Source organism: Schistocerca cancellata, chromosome 4 (genome assembly GCF_023864275.1).
Source record: "Schistocerca cancellata isolate TAMUIC-IGC-003103 chromosome 4, iqSchCanc2.1, whole genome shotgun sequence".
Classification (NCBI taxonomy): domain Eukaryota; kingdom Metazoa; phylum Arthropoda; class Insecta; order Orthoptera; family Acrididae; genus Schistocerca; species Schistocerca cancellata.
In genome coordinates, this window is record NC_064629.1 from 865,962,969 (window position 1) to 865,987,696 (window position 24,728).

At 36.7% G+C, this 24,728-nt stretch overlaps 1 protein-coding gene across 2 annotated transcripts in view; it reads left to right on the top strand.

Moving 5' to 3' along the window:
• The window catches only part of LOC126185001 (neither inactivation nor afterpotential protein G-like), a 227,410-nt gene that overhangs the window by 71,737 nt on the left and 130,945 nt on the right, over positions 1-24,728 (top strand). Inside the window, exon 5 of one of the 2 annotated variants that reach the window (XM_049927720.1) lies at positions 15,941-16,171. The exons of the other annotated variant lie outside the window; for it this stretch is intronic. Coding sequence (XP_049783677.1) covers positions 15,941-16,171 — 231 coding nt within the window. The remainder of the gene's footprint in view (positions 1-15,940; positions 16,172-24,728) is intronic. 2 annotated transcript variants of the gene reach the window in all.

Here is a 24,728-nt window from a genome sequence, read left to right on the forward strand (position 1 = left end):
TTGACTTACTTTGGTTGTTGACTAGTTGGTCTGAGACATTCGTCATGACTGTTACCATGTTTGTCGAAAACTATTTCTTTGTGTTTTGATTTATCTTGTGCCAATAAAAATATTACATAGTGAAAGTAAATGGTGTTTTCTGTGATATAAGTATAACACACTCCATACCTCAAATTCCTGGTGCACTGTCTTATTAGCTAGACATTCTACAACATAATATACATTGCTCTTACCTTGTTCATTAGTGTTTGTGTATGTTGGTTCACATTTATACCACTTACATTTGTGTTTTGTGCCTTTATGTTTTGTGTTTTATAGTCCATGTCCTAATACTTTTCTTTGCTTAGCTTCTGGAGGTAAATCAGTAACATTAACTTCATCTCTTTTGGTTATAAGTCTTAAAGTACCTGCTACATCTTCTACAATATACTCATTCTTTAGTGCATTTTCTTCAATGTCTTCTTCATCTGTTATTTCATCAACACTGGGTGGAATAATCACAAATTTTAAGTCATCAACATTGTCTTCATTCACTTCATAGCTCACCATTTCTGCTAGAACTTCTTCAATTGTAAGTCCACATGACATACTTTTATCTAATTGGAATTGTAATATGCAAAACGAAATATTTAATTTTAGCATGTAACCCTGGAGAATATGTTCAAAGGAGTGATAATGTAACAAGCCATTGTCCCATATTTGGGATGCATAAAGTAAACTGATATTGAACTTACTTAAGGAAATCTGAAATATACTGAATGTAGGTTCTTAACAAATACACTCCTGGAAATGGAAAAAAGAACACATTGACACCGCTGTGTCAGACCCACCATACTTGCTCTGGACACTGCAAGAGGGCTGTACAAGCAATGATCACACGCACGGCACAGCGGACACACCAGGAACCGCAGTGTTGGCCGTCGAATGGCGCTAGCTGCGCAGCATTTGTGCACCGCCACCGTCAGTGTCAGCCAGTTTGCCATGGCATACGGAGCTCCATCGCAGTCTTTAACACTGGTAGCATGCCGCGACAGCGTGGACGTGAACCGTATGTGCAGTTGACGGACTTTGAGCGAGGGCGTATAGTGGGCATGCGGGAGGCCGGATGGACGTACCGCCAAATTGCTCAACACGTGGGGCGTGAGGTCTCCACAGTACATCGATGTTGTCGCCAGTGGTCAGCGGAAGGTGCACGTGCCCGTCGACCTGGGACCGGACCGCAGCGACGCACGGATGCACACCAAGACCGTAGGATCCTACGCAGTGCCGTAGGGGACCGCACCGCCACTTCCCAGCAAATTAGGGACACTGTTGCTCCTGGGGTATCGGCGAGGACCATTTGCAACCGTCTCCATGAAGCTGGGCTACGGTCCCGCACACCGTTAGGCCGTCTTCCGCTCACGCCCCAACATCGTGCAGCCCGCCTCCAGTGGTGTCGTGACAGGCGTGAATGGAGGGACAAATGGAGATGTGTCGTCTTCAGCGATGAGAGTCGCTTCTGCCTTGGTGCCAATGATGGTCGTATGTGTGTTTGGCGCCGTGCAGGTGAGCGCCACAATCAGGACTGCATACGACCGAGGCACACAGGGCCAACACCCGGCATCATGGTGTGGGGAGCGATCTCCTACACAGGTCGTACACCACTGGTGATCGTCGAGGGGACACTGAATAGTGCACGGTACATCCAAACTGTCATCGAACCCATCGTTCTACCATTCCTAGACGGGCAAGGGAACTTGCTGTTCCAACAGGACAATGCACGTCCGCATGTATCCCGTGCCACCCAACGTGCTCTAGAAGGTGTAAGTCAACTACCCTGGCCAGCAAGATCTCCGGATCTGTCCCCCATTGAGCATGTTTGGGACTGGATGAAGCGTCGTCTCACGCGGTCTGCACGTCCAGCACGAACGCTGGTCCAACTGAGGCGCCAGGTGGAAATGGCATGGCAAGCCGTTCCACAGGACTACATCCAGCATCTCTACGATCGTCTCCATGGGAGAATAGCAGCCTGCATTGCTGCGAAAGGTGGATATACACTGTACTAGTGCCGACATTGTGCATGCTCTGTTGTCTGTGTCTATGTGCCTGTGGTTCTGTCAGTGTGATCATTGATGTATCTGACCCCAGGAATGTGTCAATAAAGTTTCCCCTTCCTGGGACAATGAATTCATGGTGTTCTTATTTCAATTTCCAGGAGTGTATTTGTTCCTAACAAACACACCCAGAAAACTAAATTGCAATTCTCAGCTGTACAGAAACTACCATCAGGTATATAGTACAGACAAGTGCAGATAGAAAATAGGCAAATTAATTCCTTTCCTAAAATGAACTGATTAGAAAACAATTATTTGTTTTTAATTTGCAGGCATTGCAGCAGTCAGTTCTGCATTAGGTACAACAATTGAAGCTATGAGTTTCAGAGCTTATTTAAAAATAAATAAAATAATTGCTTCCCAAAAAAAAGGACAATGGTAAATAATGGGTTAATTGTATTCACAATTTTTTGAATGAGCCTGAAGTGCTTGTCATGTGCCTGGTGATATCACCATTTCTTATTGTATGTTTTCCATTGCATTCTCCCTTGAACTCTGTTCGCTGATTTTCTGAGTTACTTCCAGCATTCTCAAAAATAATAAAAGCAATTATGAAAGACAGATTAATCAATTACCTGAATAAATACAATCTTTTAAGTGAATCACAGTTTGGTTTCTGAAGTGGCAAAAATACAGATTCAACCATAGTAGAATTCACAAAAGTTGTACTTCATGCTCTTGATAAAGATGAGTGTGTCACAGGCATATTTTTGTGTCTTTCTAAGGGGTTTGATATAGTTGACCACAAGATTCTATTAAATAAATTAGAAGTGTTAGGAATAAGAGGGGTAGCTAATGACTGGTTTTGATCATACCTAGCAGATAGGGTACAAAGAGTAGAGATAACACATACTTCAAAAAGATCTAAACATTCAGTAAAACACTTATCAGAACCAAAATACATTAATATAGGTGTTCTGCAAAATAGCATATTAGGACCAGTACTATTCCTGATATACATTAATGACTTTCCCAGTAATGTTACTCATGGTGAAAACATTCTCTTCACTGATGACAGAAATATAACAGTCACTGAGAAAACAAGAGAACTCCTTGCAGAGAAAGCAAATGAAACTCTCAAGGAAGTTTATGATTGGTCAATAAGCAATAAAGTGACATTGGACATAAAGAAAACTAATGCCATGAATTTTAGTTTGAAGAGGAAAAACGACAATGTTAAATTAAATGTAGATGGCACCTCAATAGACTGTGTAACAAATGCAAAATTTCTAGGAATGAATATTGATTCTCAATTGAAGTTCTGTGAACACACAAAGATACTTGCAAACAGAATGTCATCAGCATGTTATACCATTAGAGTCCTATCATCAGTGTGTGACATGCAGCATCTTTTAGTTACATATTATTCAGATGTACACACAATTCTTAGCTATAGAATTCCTTTTTGGGGAACAAATGTACAAAATATGAACACAGTTTTCAAACTTCAGAAAAGAGCCATAAGAATAATAACCAAAAATACTAGTCAGGCTCATTGTAAAGATCTGTTCAAAACACTGAAGATTTTAACTGCTCCATGTGAATACATTTATTAGTCAGTTATACACATAAAAAATAACATTGGTAATTACTGCACAAACAGCTCTGTCCATGACCATGGAACAAGAGCTAGACTCAACTTACATTTACTGAGAAAAAATAAACATAAAACTCAAAACAGCATTTTCTACCAAGGAATAAAACTGTACAATAAATTACCAAAAGAGATTAAAAAACTGCAAAAATACACTCACTTAAAAATTCAGCTAAAAAGTATCTATTATGCAATAAATTTTATACATTGAAGAATTACTTAGATAAAGCAGAGTATAAAATAAAGCAGAGTATAAAAATAATAATAATGATTACAAAACATCCAACATTCCACATAACACCTTCACTTTATGTCTTTTCCCTTCTTTTTCCTTTCTAGAAATACTTACCTCCAAGCTATGCATAGCACAATACTAACACCTCTTCCTCTTTCTGAGCTCAACATCTCACTCATTATGGAGGGATGCTGACTCAGTTTTTTAGAATAGCAAATGGGAAGTTCTGATACAGAATCTGGCCCATAGATCACCAGTGTGTGTGTGTGTGTGTGTGTGTGTGTGTGTGTGTGTGTGTGTAGTGAGTGCAGTGTTATGAAAAAATGTGCATATAGTGTGTGCAGTGACTGATAGTAAGATATGGGTGTACACTGTGGTATTAGATTATTTAATAAGTTATATGTAAAAAAAAAGGATTGTATACCAGGAGTAAATCTAATGACTGTCTCTAACTAGAAGTGTGTAAATATATGTGTATACGAATTAGCTTATTTTAAATTGGTCTAAACTTGTAAATACTTGACATGTCCTATATCCTTGTAAAAAGGGATCTACAGATGAACAAAGCAGAGTACTACTGCTAGTAAATATGTCAGGTACATGACTGCTGTCACATATTATTTTGCTGTTTCCTTTAATAACAAAATTCTTGCATTTCAGTATTGATTCCTCTTTTGCTTCTGGCCCATGTATATTTCATTAATTTTCTGATTTATTAATTTCTGGCATTATACAAAGGTTGTGTTAATTTCAATCATTTTTCTTATGACATATTGATATATGAAATCAGTCCTACTCCTGTATTTATCCTAATCATGCCATATAATTTATGTTTTCCCTTGCACATGATCCTTCAGTCAGTTATTGTTGTTATTAATGATAAATTATATCTGCAATTCAGTAAAAACTATTTTCACTATGCATTGAATAAACTAAGTTCTTAGCTTATTTGTTTTATATTATTGGCAGATCATATGGCAGCTCAACATAAGAGTCAGTATGACTTTATTTGATGGAAAACAATAAAATGCATTGGTTTTTTAACATCATCCAAACTGGGTTTGTTTAAATCATTTCCTTTTGTAAACAAACTTTTGTTTCAATATGGCTTAATTTCACACATGCAGCAACAACATTTGAGATCACAATAGTTTCAGCTATTCAGTGTGTTTTTTAACCTGATACATTTTCTCCTAGGGAGTAGTTATTACATCTACAGTACACTGCTTCGCATACACAATGAGAAAGGAGCATCAGGGCTCCACATTCCTTGACATGCTTTGTAAGACTGGGTTTCATCCCACCTAACTAGAAATATGCAGAATGTAGCCTCAAGAAACTTCAGGTGTGAATGTGATATAACAGCATCTCAGAATGGAAAATGATCTCTATGAATGTACCACAGGGATTGATATTGGTTCTACTTTTGTTCTTATTATATGATATGATCTTCCATCCTACAGTCCCTGGCCAAATTATTAGATGCACCGCACATTTTCAATGTTATTTGTAATAATTACATGTTGAGTACTATCTTTAGTGTGATTAATGGGAAAATTTATGACAGATATTCAGGGCACTTACTACATTGTTGAAGTTTGTATCCATTGTTGCTATGTGACATAGGAGTGTTGACTTATCCAAGGAGCAGAAATAATTCTCTTCACTGATGATGTAAGCTTTATAATCAAGCCTACTGAAGTAACTTCAGGGTATTAAAATGTAAATAATATTTTCTTGAAAATTAATCACTGGTTCTCTGGATATGGAATGTAACTAAACTGACACGAAACACAATAAATGCAATAATATTTTCTGCAGACTGATCACACCATTAAGAATAATGAATGAGGCTAAATCAATAAATGAACAAGACATTCTAAATTATCAGGTGTTTATTTCATAAGAACCTGAATTGGAAGTCATATATTAAAGAAATCCCTAAATGTCTAAGCTCACAATTTCTCCACTATGGATCATACCAGATTTTGATGGTGAAAATGTCAAAAATTTCAATTTCTTTTTTTGTTTCCATTCACTAATGTCTTATGGTACTATATTCTGCAGTAACTTATCATTGAGGAAAGAAGTGTTTGTTGCACAGAAACATATAACAAGAATGACATGTGGTGTCCACTCTAGAATCTCTTGCAGAGATCTATTTAAACAGTTGGGAATTTTGAAAGACAGTATCACAGTATTTTTATGCCCTTATGAAATTTGATTCAACAATCATTCACAGTTTGAAAACAGCAGTGATATTCATAAATATAATACTAGAAGCAGAAATAATATACAGTATCTCTCATTTAGCCTTAGTGTGGCACAGTAAGGAGTATTCAGCTATAAAAATCTTTGATCACCTACCCAGTGATGAAAAGAATTTGATAAATAATAAACTTAGCTTTAAATTCAAATTGAAATCGTATCTGCTTGACAACTTCTTCAACTCCACAGAAAAATTTCTGAATATGAAGCAATATAATATAAAATGTGTGTATACATATATGTGTACTTGTAAGTAACCATATGGTAGATGGCAGTCATTTCCTTTCCTGTTCCACTCGCAAACAGAGCCAGGGAAGAACAACTCTCTAGATGCCTCTGTATGGGCCCTAATTTCTCTTTCTTTACCTTTGTGGTCCTTACACAAAATGTACACTGGCAGGGTAGAATTGTTCTGCAGCCAGCTTCTCTAAATTTCCTCAATAGTGTACCTTGCCTTCCCTCCAGGTATTCCTATTTGATTTGGGTTCCTGAAAGCATCTCCATAATACTTGCATATTGTTCAAACCTACCAGCAACAAATCTAGTGGCAAGCCTCTGAGTTGTTTCAATATCTTACTTTAATACAAACAGATGTGGATCCCGAACACCCAAGTAGCACTCAATAATAGGTTGCACTAATATCTTCTATGCAGTTTCCTTTACAGACACACCACACATTCCCAAAATTCTCTCTATAAACTGAAGTTGATCATTTGCCTTCCCTGCTACAATCCCTACATGCTCTTTCCATTGCATATCATTTTGCAATGTTATGCCCAAACAATTAAAAAATGTGGCTTTGTCAAATAGCACAGTAGTAATGCTATATTTGAACATTATGGGTTTGTTTTTCCTACTCATCTGCATTAACTTACATTTTTCTACATTTAGGGCAAACTGCCATTCACTACAACAACTAGAAATTTAGTATAAGTCATATTGTATCCTCCTAAAGTCACTCAATCATGACATCTTCCTGTACATTACAGCATCATCAGCAATCAGCCACAGATAGCGACCCACCCCATCCACCAGATCATTTATGAATATACAAAATTATAATGGAAGTATCACATTTGCCTGGGGCACTCCTGACAATACCCTTCTCTTTGATGAGCACTCATCATCTGTACTGGTTTCTATTATTTATGAACACTCCCTACGTTTGTACCTTTGTTAACAGCCTGCAATGGAACACTGTGTCACATTCTTTTCACAAATCTAGAATCTGCCTGTTGACCTTAATCCATAATTCTTCATATTTCATATGGGAAAAGGGCTGCTGAATTTTGTATGAGTGATGGTTTCTAAAATCATACTGATTCATGGACAAAAGCGTTTCCATATCAAGGAAATTTATTTTATTCATACTGAGAAAAAGTTCACCAATTCTTCAGCAAACTGTTGTTAAGAATATTGGTCATTAATTTTTTGGGTCCTTTCTTTTACTCTTTTATACAGGAGTTACCAGCACTTTCTTTCCAGTTGCTTGGGCTTCAACTTGGGTGAGTGATTCATGATGAAAGCAAGCTAAGTGGCCAATTCCAAAGAGTACTCTTTGTAAAAGTGAATTTGGAGTCCATCTGGAGCTGGCAACTTATATGTATTTGCTGCCCTGTACCATGGATGCCTACTGCTAAGTTGTCCTTGTGTGTGTATGATGGTCCAATGATGGTATGATAGTATGATTCTCCTGATGTAAATTTCTTAAATATAAAATTTAAAGCTTCAGCTTTCCTTTTACTGTCTTGCACTGCCTCTCCAGTGTGTTCAACAAGTGATTTTATGTAGGACCAGAATTTTCTTGGGTTCTTTGCCAGATCTTTTGCTAAGGTATGATGGTGGTAGTTATTGTGTGCTTCCTGTATAGATCTTTCTGCAGACACACAAATCTCTACTAATTTTTGCCTGTTATTATCTATGCATTCTCTTTTGAACCAAGAGTGCAACAGCCTTCATTTTTTCAGAATTTTACAAATTTCATTGTTAATCCACAGTAGATGTTTTCCATCCTTAAACCACTTACGAGGCACATAATTCTCCAGAGCACAATTTACAGTCTGTTTAAATTTTGCCCATGATTCCTCTACATGCATCATACTGGAACTAAATTTTACCCAATTATTGTGTAAGTGAGATGCTAACAACTGCTTATCTTCTCTTTCTAGCAGAAATACTTACCTAGCTTTCTTGATCCATTTATTAACTTCAGTAACCATAGCCACTCTGACCATATCATGATAACTATTCTCCATCTCTATAATGACACTGTCATTGGTGTTAGGCCTGTTTGTGGCCACAAGGTCTAAAATATTTCCACTGCATGTAGGCTGCTGAACCAGCTGCTCAAGACAGTTTTCGGAAAATGTGTTCAAAAGTACTTTGCAAGACTGTCTTGTCTGTACCCCCAGCAGTGAATCCATGGATGTCACAGCCTGTACTCATTAGGTTAAAACTGCCTCCAACTAGTATTTCATGATCTGCGTACTTACATGCCACTTGCCACAGACTTTCTTTGAATGACTCTAAAACCATCACAGTGGAATTGGGTGGACAGTAAAAACATCGAACAATTAACTTGATTCCACCTAGACCTGTTATGCATGACCAGATAACTTCACTGTCACCCTCAAATTGGACCTCAATAGGGAAAATATTTTTGTCAACTGCAACTGCCTCATATGGTATCAAATCTGTCTTCTCAATGTACATTCCGTGACTCACTGAATATCTCAGAGCTTTCTACTTTTGGTTTCAGCCAGCTCTCTTCCCTGAGAATAATTTGAATATGAGAAATTTTTGAGGACAGTAAATTCAGGAACTTTGTTACTAATACTTTGACAATTTACTGATAAAATTTTGACAGTCACAGTGTTTTTACTCTGTACCATCTAGCCTAAAAAAAAAAAAAACATGTACTCTTCACAACTGAGTAGCTGCTTCCTGTGTGTGGTGCATCCCTGACCTATCCCTGTGTTATCAACACAGGTCCAAACATCCACAGATAAGACTGTCACAGATTCAATGAAGCCCTTGGTTGAGACCATCCACTCAGCTCCAAACCAAAGGACTCAGATCAGCTAAGGCAAAAATGCTGTAAGTTGCAAGTTGTGCTTGGACACTCCGCGTGAGGCCAGCAGTCTTCACCGCTTCCGCTAACTGTCCATATGAACTGAGGATGGTCTCAGAATCCATGCAACAGACATCATTGGTGTCAATGTGAGCCACAACTTGTGGATAACTGCACCCTGCGCACTCAATAACCAAAGGCAAGGACTCCTCCATATCTTGCATGAGGTCCCCTGGCAGACATACCAAGTGCACACTGACTTTCTTTCTGACCACAAATGCTATCTTTGCAAGGGTTTCCATAACATGCCTAATATTTGAGCTTTCAATAATTAGCAAACCCATGCTCACATGTGTGTGCTTGGATCCTGCAAAAGGATCACCACCTGTTCCCTCACAGGACAAATAGATGAGGCCTGGCAGACAGTCTCCACATTAGCCCTCCTCCTTAAGTTACACAAATGCATTACCACCCACCACTCACCCTGCTGTGATGGTGGATCCACCATGTTGGGTACACCAGGAGGTGCAGCACCTGTGGGTGAAACATAATACCTGAGGTGTCCGATGGGGTGCACCAAATTCTCCACCACTGCACCAGCCTGTAGCTAAAAGTGCATTCACGTGTTTACAAACTGCGGCCAGTGACTCCTGCATCCATATACAGCATGCACACATACTACCCAGCCAGCAAAACTAACTGAAAAAGTAAACTATAAAAGCAGATAGAAACCTAGATATGCAACTCGGTACGCTGTTGACATTTAACCTACAGATGCTGACCCTTTAATGAGCTGTGCAGCTGGTTGTTCAGTGTAAATTAAAATTGCACAACAGAATGCCTGATTTACACATACAGTTAAAATAATGTAAGATTAAATCTGTTAAATAGAAAAACATGCCCAAAATTGTAGAAATATACTACTAAGAAAACATAGGAAAAGATAAATACATAATTTGCCACACTTGAGATGTGTAAAACATGACAGCTGTTATGGTCAGAATTTTACCATATTTTTCACTGATTGAGTATACTATAACTGTGGAACTGACTTGCTCCACATTATAGCAATAGGCCACTATTACAATCCATCCAATGTGTAAATACAAATAACTAGCACATACAGAGCAGAAGCCCAGACATGTATAGTAATTCCAACAATAATGAATGGAGGTAAGTCAGCACTTGCTTGAGGTTGCGTAATAAGCTGGGGTGAAATCTTTAACTTGCATTTAATTGGAAAGAAATGGTTAAGTTACTATTTTCAGATTGAAAAGAGTTGTATGTGAAGTACTCTTCACCACACGCCAAAATGTGGCTTGCAGAGTGTAGATGTAGATGAAACAAATTTTATCTATCAACAGGACAATGGTAGTAACCATGTCCAATGTAACAAATACTGTAATTGGGTTGCTGTGGAACACTCGAAGCAGCTTAAGACACTCCACAATCTCTTGATTTTGGTATACTGAAAATTTATGGAACATTTTAGAATCCTGCACTAAAAGCAATGCTACTGCAAATAAAACTAATGTGATGAAGCCACTTTCAGAAGCCAGGGGTAAAATATTGCCAGTGTTGATATCGAAATTGGTAGAAGGAATTAATAAATACCTTCGAAGTGTAGTTATCTAGCAAGATCTCTGTTTATGATTCCACTTAATCTGACAAAGTGTATGCTCTTTGTAATCTTGTGTTCCTATTTTTGTAAGTAAGACATAATGTAGCATTTTCAGCTTTGTCTGTTTTGTCGATATTCGCACAGTTACTCATCCTCACCCAATCTTCAATGTCAAACTGCCTTTGCTGCACAACACTTTAGTCCTGCACACACTGCACACAACAGCAGCAGAGCAAAGGGGATCCAACGTTTGTAGAGCATACAATCCAATGAGGCACCACATAAAGACACAGCAGAGGCACAGTGCAGGCATGAAGCTGGGAAGGACTCTGTCACTTTGTCCAAGCAGCACAGTTTTCCTTTGCACCCGCTGCAACTGTCATCAGTGTGTCAGATGTTTCATCAGGTTATGCTTTGCCAGTATTGAGCTTTTGGCAGCAGTATGTACATCTCCAACCACAGTTAACTCTTGTTGACTGTATGAAAAATATTTAATGATGGAATATTTCATTCATTTAGTTCAGGATGACTCAATGCTTCATGATAACAGTGATACAGACTACATGAGGGAAAGTTGAACGAAGAAATATGGATGAAAATAGCAGAGGAATTACATTGTAGAAATTGTAAGTATTAGTTTTTGCAAGAAATTACCTCAGTCTTCCCATCAACATATGAAAAACAGATGGAATTTTTAATTCCAAATTTGACAAACAGGAACACAACAACAACAAATATGATGGATACTGATCACAATAGAATGACTATTACAAATTATGACAGAGACAATGACATCACAGGAATAAAATGTAATGAAATACTGGATGAACCAGAATAGACATTGCCAAAAGAAAACAGTTGATGCCAATAATGTGATACTTGAGAGCATAAACAGCTGTGAAGAGAGAGCTAAGAAATGAGACAATTTATTTGGGAATGCAGTCAAACAAGAAGAAGATGATTTGTATCAATTTTTCATATCAGTGTATCTCTCAGTCAAAGAAATTCCAAAAGCCAACCAGATACCAATGAAGAAAAAAGTGCTACAGATCACATCAGAAAAACAAGAGGAAATATTATGTAAATCAATGATACCACATCAATTATGAACATCATTATCATCCTCTTACAATTCAACTATTTGGAGAACATTGAAACTATATATGTGAATAATCCTTCAGCATCTACCAGATCAGCTACTACTTCAGAAAGTTATTGTGTTGAAATGTGTTTGAACATACTGCATGAACTTCATGAGTAAATATGTCAAATGTATACAGTTTCTTTGAATTCTTGAATTTGCATTGAATTTTTTTCTCTTAATTATAATAAATATTGAGAGAAAAATAAGTTAGATTTTTACTGCATACTTTAAACATGCCCCTAACTTTTCTTTAGTAAGTATGGGGTCTTGCAAGTTTTAAGGTTTCCTCTATCATCATGTGAATTCCTTAAAAGTGTCATCAGTTTAATCAGAAGTTTTCCTTGAGTAGTTGAGCAGTAATCATCACAGACACCACACATTTACCATATGTTCTTTGCTTTTGCTTATACTTGCTGCTTCACAGAGACCATTCACTGCTCTTATATGCACAAAATAAGAATAAAAAGTAAATCACATGTTCTGGATCAGACTCAGACTCTAAACCTAACTACATGAAAAGGTTTACAGTGGACATGCAGGATGTGCTGAACTGTGTGAACACATCATGCTGAACTGCAGACGCTCTGCTCCTCTGCTGTGCCTCTGTTCTGCCCTTGTTTTATGCAGTGTGTGGTGGGCCTTAATTTCCTGGATTTAGTCTGTCCATATTAGTATGATAATTTGACCACATGAATTATTAATAGAAAAAATGAAAATCCTAATGTTGAATACTGGTTGCATGTCTAAGATTGGTGCTTGCTTAAAGTTTCATTTTATTTGATGCAATGATCCATTTTTAATTATTTTGCATAATTCCCATGTAAAATAAATGTAGCATCTACAATCGGTGTCACATTTCTTCTTAGCACAATAATTTGTCTCCTAAACAAGCTCCACAGTCATAATATCCAGATGTCCAAATACATTCTATGCTTCGTGTTATTGAAGAGAGAGCAAAGGTAGGTGTGTAAGGAAGTGATTCAATATGGCTACTACAAAGAAAACAGGTCTAATACATATTATGCATATGGAGACACAACTAGATGGTTTTATCCATAACATATGTATGTTATTTTCTCCCCTAGAAAATCAGTAACACTCTGCCATTAGTCATATTTGCACCAATAAGACACAAATAAGTGATGAGCCTAGGAATACTCCATGCAAAGTTCCACTTTTTTCAGGGATAACTGTAAAACATTTCCGGGCCCATTATTTCCTTTTGGTGTACACTATATATATTCCCTTCCTTCTCACTCATGTCAAACAAATGAAATGATCAGATTTTCTTTGTGTGGTGTTTGCTGTTGCAGGCCTACCAGAGTATGTGTCTACTGTTTCTTGTAGATGTAAGCTACATCTCTTTTTATGACTCAGCCAATTGGGCCATTCTACAAAATGTCTAAGCCTGTTGCTGTCCTTAGTGCCATGTAATTATTGTATCAGAAGCATGCTTACATTTCTGAGAGTTTCATGAGGCATAGTTTAGGAGAAATGTCTCAAGATCTTCTTGAGACAACCACTCTCATATCTCATTCCTAGTTATGGCCTCTCTTACTGCAGCAATCGTACATTATCACTACTTTATTGCTATTAAATGACGATATTTTCCCTAATAAACTGCAGTAATCCTTTACATATTTGTGATTTGATATTAGATAGTTGTGTTTTAATCTTATTTATTTCTATGGAACCTCAATTTGGGCTGATGTTCATGTATAGAGGGGTTTCTTACATATTTCTCAGTGTGTTTTAGTAAATAGTATTTTGATGGAACTGTCAAAATACCCTCTGCTTCAGATAACTCAAAGCAGCAAGTCCTTTTGAAAATTTTTCTAATAGTTATTTTCTGCCATGTACAGATAGTTTTTATATTGAGCATTAATTCCATTGGGCAACATCTTTGCCACAGTGGTTACGCTGGTTCCCATCAGATCACCAAAGTTAAGTGCTGTTGGGTGTGGCCGGCACTTGAATGGGTGACTGTTCAGGCTGCCATGTGCGGCTGCCATTTTTTGGGGTGCATTCAGCCTCGTGATGCCAATTGAGGAGCTACTCGACCGAGTAATAGTGGCTCCAGTCAAAGAAAACCATCCTAATGACCAGGAGAGCAGTGTGCTGAGCATATGCCCCTCCTATCTGCATCGTCAGCTGAGGATGACATGGTGGTCAGATGGTTCTGATGGGCACTTGTGGCCTGAAGACAGAGTGCTTATTCATTCCCTTGAATATTTTCTGGTGACTGATGATAGAATGGATACACGCAATTTACACAGAAGTTATTACATTTTGATGTAAATATTAACAGAGTGTTTGTGTAACAGGTGACTTTTCTTAGAATTACTATACATTCACTTTTTCCCACACATGTCCTCTTTATGAGGCAAGAAAATGTGTCTGGCTGAATTTCATAAAAATCTACAAAATGACCTCTTTTTGTGGTCTCCGAGAAAAGGATGCAATTTTTGAACAAAGAATATCACTCATCACTGTAATTAATAGCAAATTCTGTTGCTGAAGCTATTTCTGTTTTAGAATCTACTTTAGAAACTCCTAATGGAAGATATAAACATAATTACATGCCCTTAGAAATAAAGTTAATACACATAGAAGGGAAGAAGGTCACTCACAGTAGTGTGACAGCTTTGACAAAGAGATGGCAGTTGTGTATAGTTCTGCTATTGAATATCGACAGAAGTGCTTGTCTCAGTATCAACAGTTCAGACTTTTCAAGTGGATGCAGCTGTCAAGAATTCCTATTTGGGAGGATGTTCAAAGCTGTGTCACAGTATCACAATGAACAAAAAAATGTTACTGTTAATGATAAATTGTACTTTTATCAGTTTCATAATTTTATAAAATTTTTGAAACACTATAAAAGGAAAAAAAACAACCAGCAGCTGAAGTGTGGTGTGAATATTTCAGTCAGCCATCTAGTGATGTATGTTATTCTGAACTGCTAAAAATTATAATTCTTTTTTCCTATATCTAGTCATAATGCTAACACAGAATGTGCCTTTCCTCTTGTAAACACACAGTGGACCAAAGACAGGAATAGATTTAAAGCAGAAAACATACAAGATTTTGTGTGTGTCCAGTATAATTTCAAACACTTGAACTACCTGAGCTTTTATGAATAATGCTGGGAAACAAGAAACTGTTAAGGAAGATTTCTTCATCCTCCAAATATTCAAGGCATAAAAGTGAAAAAGACATTAATGGGATAACTATGTGTGGTTACAACAAATAAACTGTCAAAGTACTGCATATTTAGTCTTAAAATACCCAAAGAAAGTCACTCATTTAGTTTAGTGTAGTTTTACATTGTTAATTTTTAAGTTGTAAGCCACATGATTTTATTGATAAAGTGTATCCTCTTTTTAATGTGTACCATGCTCTTTTTATGTGCTCTGTCCTCTTTTTTATTCTGAGAGTATTTTGATGCCTTACGCCTATCACTGAAAATTCACAATGTTCCTTCCACCTCAGTGAAAGCATATAACTCTTTTCTTAATACAGATGCCATGCACATTGTGCTGCAGGGATAAGCTTGTGCATATGAATTCAAAGTTTGTGCACTTACTGCTAATTTGACCACTATCTTTGTGGCTGCTGTTAAATGTTGTCTTTCAGAGTGAATTTGAGAAGAGTCTTCCAAGTGTTGAAAAACATTGAAAAAATATGAAGAGTGAGGTCTGTTTAATTCAAGTTTTCAATATGCTTTTATGGTATGTTCCTAGAAAATGACAAAGAAAAAAATAGGAAAAAGATAACACTTGGGTTACTGGGCACCATTGTGTCAGTGGCAGTCATGGCAGTTGCACATGTTAGTTTCGAAAATAATTTTTCTAACTTTTGCTGCACTCATTTACCTCTTTTCACCTTAAATGAATGTAATAAACACTATATTTTCAGATGCAAAGCCAGACGATTCCACTAAATACTGTTGATCCAGAAGAAATGAAATTAGCTGATGCTTTTCTGAATGCTGGCAAAGAATTGGAATTACCTAGTGGGGAAATAAACTTTAATCTAATACAAAGCACAATACACAAAGGAGAACGATGGAGCAGTCTTCATGGTTATTTGTTACCAGCCTTGGGGCAGACAAATTTAGAAGTGCTTCTGAATACAGCAGTTAGTAAGGTATAAAATGGCACTCAGTTTTTTTACTCATTTTACTAAAGCTTGTAAAATAACATACAGGGTGATTCAAAAAGAATACCACAACTTTAAAAATGTGTATTTAATGAAAGAAACATAATATAACCTTCTGTTATACATCCTTACAAAGAGTATTTAAATAGGTTTTTTTTCACTCAAAAACAAGTTCAGAGATGCTCAATATGGCCCCCTCCAGACACTCGAGCAATATCAACCCGATACTCCAACTCGTTCCACACTCTCTGTAGCATATCAGGCGTAACAGTTTGGATAGCTGCTGTTATTTCTCGTTTCAAATCATCAAAGGTGGCTGGGAGAGGTGGCCGAAACACCATATCCTTAACATACCCCCATAAGAAAAAATCGCAGGGGGTAAGATCAGGGCTTCTTGGAGGCCAGTGATGAAGTGCTCTGTCATGGGCTGCCTGGCGGCCGATCCATCGCCTCGGGTAGTTGACGTTCAGGTTTCATAACTAACCTTTTTTGTAGGACTCTCCATACAGTTGATTGTGGAATTTGCAGCTCTCTGCTAGCTCTGTGAGTCAATTTTCCTGGGCTGCGAACAAATGCTTGCTGGATGCGTGCTACATTTTCATCACTCGTTCTCGGCCGTCCAGAACTTTTCCCTTTGCACAAACACCCATTCTCTGTAAACTGTTTATACCAACATTTAATACACCACCTATCAGGAGGTTTAACACCATACTTTGCTTGAAATGCACGCTAAACAACTGTCGTCGATTCACTTCTGCCGTACTCAATAACACAAAAAGCTTTCTGTTGAGCGGTCGCCATCTTAGCATCAACTGACGCTGACGCCTAGTCAACAGCACCTAAAGCAAACAAATGTACAACTAAATGAAACTTTATAGCCCCCTTAATTCGCCGACAGATAGTGCTTAGCTCTGCCTTTTGTCGTTGCAGAGTTTTAAATTCCTAAAGTTGTGGTATTCTTTTTGAATCACCCTGTATTTCAAACCCAGGTTTCACTCAGGGACACCTAATTTCTACTATTTATATGTAATGTACAAGCAGAATGTCAATGGAAATTTTGAAGACAGCCATTGCATATTTATTTTTTCATATTATCACACAGAGATTGAGATCTGTAAGTGAGTACTTACAGAATGCAAAATACATTTAGGCTTACAGTTTAAATATTGGAAGAAATGCATATTTCCTAAAATACGAGGCTAAAAACAATCACCATATATGTCTATGGACTGAGGAAGTGAAGAAAGCTGTGCATTTTAAACAGCAGCCATATCAAAAGTTACAGACAAAAATTGGAATATTTATCATCAACGTAAGAGTGCAGCCAAGAAGACAGTTGTGGCAACAATGTCAGTCCACTTAAGTGACATATGTGGTAAATTTAAAGCAACTTCTGGAGAGCAAGAAATCTACTGAATTGTGAAGCAACATCATGAACAAAAAGCAGACATAGAAAAATTATGTGGAATTATTATACAGATGGGGTAACAGATCAAGATGACCTGTAATGACTATATCTAAGAGGTGACAGAACATTTGTCTTATTAAAAGAACTATGGTGCTTTCTAGAGAGACTAGATTTATCTGTCATACTCCCAGTAGCTCTATATGTGTGTGAGGGAACAGTAGTGTTATTTTATTCTGATAGTTGCAAGTCACATATATCTGGAATTGCAAAAAGTAATTGGATAAAGTGTAAAGTGCTATCATTTCAGAAATGAAACACATTGAATGTATACTACTACAGGTGAATCATGAGAAGTTTGCTGATAAAGGATATGAAAAGGGACTCTGTGGACAACCTGGATAGAAAAAATTATATCTACATGATTTAGATTAGCTTTTAATACTTTTGCTTGAGGTTTGTCTAATTTTTAACCCCATTTATCATACATTTAACAGTTTCTTTTACTGTTCTCTTTGGCTGTATCAATTGTGGCAAATTTACTGTTATCAACACATATAAAAGGGAGTGTTTTGGAGGGCGAAAGTGTATTGTTGAAGGATGGTCTAAGGTGCTGTCATCATTGATACTGCTTCATATCTCATTGCTACAGTGCTGTGCAGATGGATACTCTGAACTAAGTTGTTAGAATCATTCTGATAGCCATATCTTAACATTTTACCATCACATGTTATTATAATTTAAATAAACAATTACTTTCTTGCTATAAAGTGGGCTAGGTGTCTTTAAAGTGAATTTTCTCCATTAGTATGCTGTTGTGCATACAGAAAATAAAGTCACATCCACACCATGCCACTCTTGGCCTACGCGTGTTCACATATAAGATTGTAATTATAACCACACTTAGAGGTTATGACCGAAAGTGCTGTCATCTGGAATATTTACTCATTTGTTTTTGTTTTTTTTATCAGTATATACAATTGGCTAACTGTGTTTGACATTTGCAAAATATTATCTATCTATCTATAATTTTAATTTGGAAACTAATTATGCAAACTCATGCTGTTGGTGTGAGCTTTTATTAAAATATATATTCTGAGCCATTTACAACTACTACAGAGCTTACATAAGCACTGGACTAAGGACTGAAGTCTAGAGAAAGCATATTATTTTATCAAAATACACATGTTAGTTCAAATTCAAATGTTATCAGAGACATCCATACACCTTTATTATAAAAATTCTAGGTTAGGATTATCATGTTCTACCATGGGTTTGTCAGGCTTGGGAGTTGTCTCTTATATTTTTATAGACGCCTGGGCTGCTACTTTAAGAAATATACACTGCTAAGTATGTGTTTTTGGTGTTCAGAACAGCACTATGCATGTTGCTTGTTGTTGCTGGACTCCTCCCCCCCCCCTCCCCCCCCCCCCCCCCCCCCCCCATGGCTCATGAATTTGCACATAATGGCACATACATTATAGTGTGGGTTTGATCACATTCAGAAGATCATGTGACTGGAAATATCACCATCATGACCAATGAGTTTTTGCTAGTACAGCAAATAATCATCATTTGTAAAAAAACATTTGCTGTGGGTGGTCATATTACCATGCTATGATGCAATCCGATGTTGGTCCTACACTTTTATGAATACTAATGCAGACTGGCAGCACAGTGCATGCTCTGTAAAATACTCCCATGCTGGCCACAAGTTTTGTAAGAAATTTTTGTGGTAAAGTATTCCATTCCTCCACCAGCATGACTGACAACTACTGGATGGCCATTGGTGCACACGGACATGCTGCAGTACATCTACCTAATGCATACTACATGTTATCAATGAGAATTATGTCCATCCCCTGAATATCATCTCATTCCATGAGCTTCTCCACCTGTGCTGTTTGATGCAGTAATGCATAGCAATCCATAAAAATGAAGTCAGGCCCAAATGCAGCCCTGAAAAGACACACCTGGGAAAGCGGTACTGTTTTGCAGTAATGTTGACCAGTGAGTGTAGCATGTTCAAAGATTTGGATGTCATGACACCCATGCATCATTAGGACTCATCACAGCATATCACATGAACCACCGAAATGCTCATGTTTGATAATATTTCTGGATGCATTAAGTGTTCCCACCTCTGGCCATGTTAAGATGTGCACAGAATCACTACTCATACTGAATCTGCTCTCATCCGAGAAGAGCATATGACCCCATTCCTCATCGGTCCACTACCTATGCTCCTGATACCATAGCAAACGGTGCCTCCAATGTGCAGGTGTCAACAGAACATAACGTAGTAGTGATCAGGTAAAGAGACCACCTCCACAATGCAGTTGCCCTGCTAATGTGGAACGTGAGAGTATATTCCTTGTAGTTCCATCTCTTGTACCTGCTGTTTGATGTAGGTCTCTTCTTGCCTGTTGCACAATATAGAGGTCATCTGTTATTGAGGTTGACCACTGTCAACCATTTCATCTCTTCACGATAGCAATGTATGTAGTTCAGAATGCTCCGCATGCATGTGAAATAATGCTGTGAACAGTAGGAAACTCCTGAGCTACACCCATTACACTTTGTCCTCCTCCCAGCTCTTGTATCATTGTTCTCAATGTGAAATCTTCCAAATGTTGTCTTTGACCATGTTGTAATGGCAAACACCTCCAGTGCACCACAACCACTCACTGATTGACACACTGTGTCTTTTCCCTTTCCTTCAAATCCTTCATGTCATGGAGCGCTATAGTCATGCCGACCTCACACCATATGATGTCCAGCTTTCTGTCCATGCCTGGCAGATCTCTGACAAAATGCTCCCACACTTTCATTCATTTCTACAAAGTGGTTAATACACGATCCAGTCACAATAAACTGACCACCTCCTATGTTCAGCATCAATGTGCAATAACCACTCACAGAAATCATTTTCAGCTGGTTGGGTACATGTTGTGGAAGACTAGTTTTAATGGATCATTTGGTAATGGTAGGAATCAATATCACATCTTCATACTATATGTAAAAATGTCTATTAAGAAGTATAATGGCTTATGAAACTAGGTGCTTTGTGCCCATAGTTTTAACATGGAAATCAATCACAAGAAATAGCTATACTTGTGTCTGTTTCGAAATAGCAGAATTTGTGTTTGACTCACTATTTCCCCATAGAACCAAGGCTAGGAAGCTAGTTTTCTTATGACCTGACAGCTATGCCTGGTGTATATATCATCTTTCCAGATGTGTCAAAGTTCCACTACACAATGCTATTGTCAGAATGATGTTACCTTCTATCCATCTTCAAACCAATAATTATTTATTACATACAGAACACACACACACACACACACACAAGCAGATCTATATATAAGACACAGATCCATTATTTTTTTAAGTACCGGCTGAAAAAACAGGGGTTTGAAGCACGGTACTGTCTACTGTAAACAATATAACTGTACTTTCACTTTTCACAACATATTTAATATGGCCAGTGAACTATTGTTTAGCTTTTGATAAGCCTCATTAATAGTTTTCATGCTAACATTCACATACTGCTACAATAGTTTACTGTTGAACATCCATGAACAGTAAAAACCTCACCACAAAGTTCCAAGTTCTTGAAGAATAGAAAGCTATGTATGGAACAGACACTGTCATTGTTTTAAAACAAGGTCTAATTGTGTAACACTCATTTCAAGTTAAGTTGAAGCATTGTTGTTGTTCTAATTGACATAGGTTTCTTGTCTGAAACTGGGCCATGGATTGACTGTCTCATGACCAAAAATCAGGCCCATGTATATCATCACAGTAACAGGTGCTAAAACTGCACATTGTTTGAAATTAAATTACAGTCAAAACTTAACTCATTAAATTAACTGAATACATCAAAAAATTGATTCTTTTTAACAGTTTCTTCTACTACAAACGTTAAACCAAATTATTTGTTTACCTGATGAAATTAACATATACAGTTATGCAAACAATACTTTTCACAAAACTGCTATTTACTTTTGAATTAATCAAGGTCTGGCTTTCTAACATGTTTTCGAATAGAGCAAAATAAATATTTACAGAATGCTAGTATTATGTCTTCCAAACGTTTATAATTATTATAGAATTTATATTTGTTTATAAGTCAGCAACAGAATTCAAGTTACAAAACAATTACTGATTTCACCCTATAACAAAAGATACTAACTAGGCATAATCGAAATAAATTAGAAAGTCAATTACATACATAAAACTAAGCACAAAATTAGCTCTGGTATTATATTCTTTAAAACTGAGGGCCAACCTTTCTCTTTTATGGAAATGCAGATTATATTCATGTATGTTAATGATAATTAGTTAAAACTGAAAAAACAAATTTAACTAGGTAGATGGCAAAACAAGACGGGAAGTACAAATACCCCAGCTTGATTTGTCGCATCACCCCTTCATTGGACTGGCCAGATAGATACTGCAAATACCTAACTGGGCAATTCCATGACCACAAGTGGTGCTAGAAATTCGGTTTAACAATCTACACACAAAAAATACATATGAAATCTTATCAAACTAAAGTACATATATTTTTTCAAATTTATACTTATATGAACTATCCATATGAAAATTCCCCTACAAAATATTTACATACAGTGTATTGCACAATATCAAAAAAATATCTATAAGCTACACATTTAATAAAATTTACGCATCTTTATTATTAGTGCTGTCCTTTTTGGGTAAACAAAGATTACATTTTAAGATCCGTAAAAGTTTATACAAGTCCTGTCTCACTTAAACAAAATAAATCATTTTGGATCACAAAACACTAAATTTCACTGTGCATTGCAGTTCACTTGCTCACTGTTTAATATTTTTCACAAGCAATTTCATAGTTTTAATGAGGTTTTTCACATTTCTCTCCAAGTTGTCCTCACCTTCAATAGATCCAAGTGGCAGTTAGCAAGGAAATGAACCTGCTATCAGTTCCCTTGGACGTGGTTCTCCTCTGCCAGAGTACATGAAAAAATTAGACAAAATACCGTACTTCAGTACATTTACTTTTACTTCTAACTTAAGTCTAAGAAAAAAAATTTAATATAAATGGCAAATGATAAACCATTACATCATAAATAAATACATTACATAGTTCTCATAACCTTACAATAATTTGCTCTAAAATTGACTATAGTATGAAAGGTGTGGACTCATAAAAATTTAAAATAAAGTGCACATTACACTACAAAACATTACTCTAAGTCATAACTGTCTGAAACTGGTTAAACTTGAAAGATTTGGATCTCTTTTCCATTTGCAAAATAGCAAAAACTCAAGCTGTGCATTACTTCTAACACAAACTCAAGGTGTACAGTAGCATAGTTTTATTAATCATTACATTATGGAAGAAGAATAGAGTCAGCATCACATAACTTCCAACCAAAATTAAGGGAATGGAAGCTGTAGCAAATCGTTGCCTCACTTCCCTACTCAACTTTGAACACTACTCTCATTCAACTAGAAATTTAAATCCTCACAAAATCACTAAATGTTACCAAATAATTGACCTGTTAGAATATTCACATCAGTCTAGCACCATAGTTATCAGTTAATCAGCAAAATTGCTTTTCTTCATCCCAGTATTACCACTTTAAGCTCACACTTCCTACGAACACAAATAGAAGTTTTCAGATAACCTATAGAGCCAATTCTGCAACATTAGACCCCATATTATTTGTACCTCAATAAAATATTGCTCTTTCCATTAAGCTCTAATTCCTAGCTGCAATGTCATGAATTGCGCAATATACACAGTACCCAATGTTGCCTAGTTCAAAATATAGATCTTCAATACACATACATCACTTTTTTTTATACAATTATCTTTTTCATCAATCATGTGTGTCAGCTTCATTATTTTACTTACCTTTCTCATCTCATTAGCTAGTGGAGTGCATTCTCAAAAAGTATCCCTACTGTAGAGAGAGGTTCCCTAATTCTTAAGACCCTAACATTATTCATTATTTTATTATTTCATTATTGCTTCATTATCTAATAAATAAACACCTGCTCTGATTATCCAATGCAAAATTGATTCTACTGAAAAACACTCAACAGTAACAGATCCTTATGCTAGGCAAACTTAACTCTCATTACTGATCAGACAAAATTATCACTTAGAAAAACTATTATTTCACTGTATTCCATCAAATTGCATGAGATTCTAGCCTGAAGGGTAATATACATACAAACCTTGCTTATTCTTTCCACACATTACTCCAGGCAACTATGTTTAAAGTTTCATGTTTAAAGTTGTTATTCCTTAATGTTGGAAAAGGCTGTACCATGACCCACATCTACAGGTAGGTAGTTATCTCCATATGCTGATGGCACTGAACACAAACACTTTTATTATACTACAATTAATATTGAGACTTGGTATCCAAGATGGTTTTTACTGCATATTGCCTCTGCTGCTGCACTCATGAATTGATTACTTCAGATGTTAATTATATTTCTCATATGCTGACACCTTTCATTTTCTGTTTACCTTACCTCTTGGGGAAACCTTTTTAAACTATTCTTATACTATAGTATGCTACTGTACAAAATACAAGAAAGTTGAAGAGTGCTTCTGATTCACTTATAAACTACAGATAGGTCCGAAGAAGTGTTTGACTGCCTCAGAAAAACACAAAAAATGAGACAGACAGCTGGGGTAAGCATTATCACCATATAATGAATCCAACACAAAATGTTGAACACCCTACTTGATTATTGCACAAGAAATTAGTCTCAAATATAACATCAATGCTGAGATTTGGAATCACCAAGAAATTGCATTCCAACAGCTGTCCTGCCAATTTTACATTTAATAGTATCTCTTGTTTCACACTCTTTGATAGCTTACCAGTAGCACCAATAACTTTTTTCCAGAAGCATGCATCACTACTACACCCTCTGTGTTCTTAATAGATTCAAAAAATGCCTGTGAAATGCCATTCAAATCACTAACACTGCCCAGTAAACACTTAACATATATACCTTGTGCACTTACTGTTACTACAGGGTGCCACACTTCCTTTTAACTTGGCATGTGATCTTCTTCTTACAAAAATCCTCATTATCTTTTCCCTGGAAAAACTGTCATCCTGCTTACCA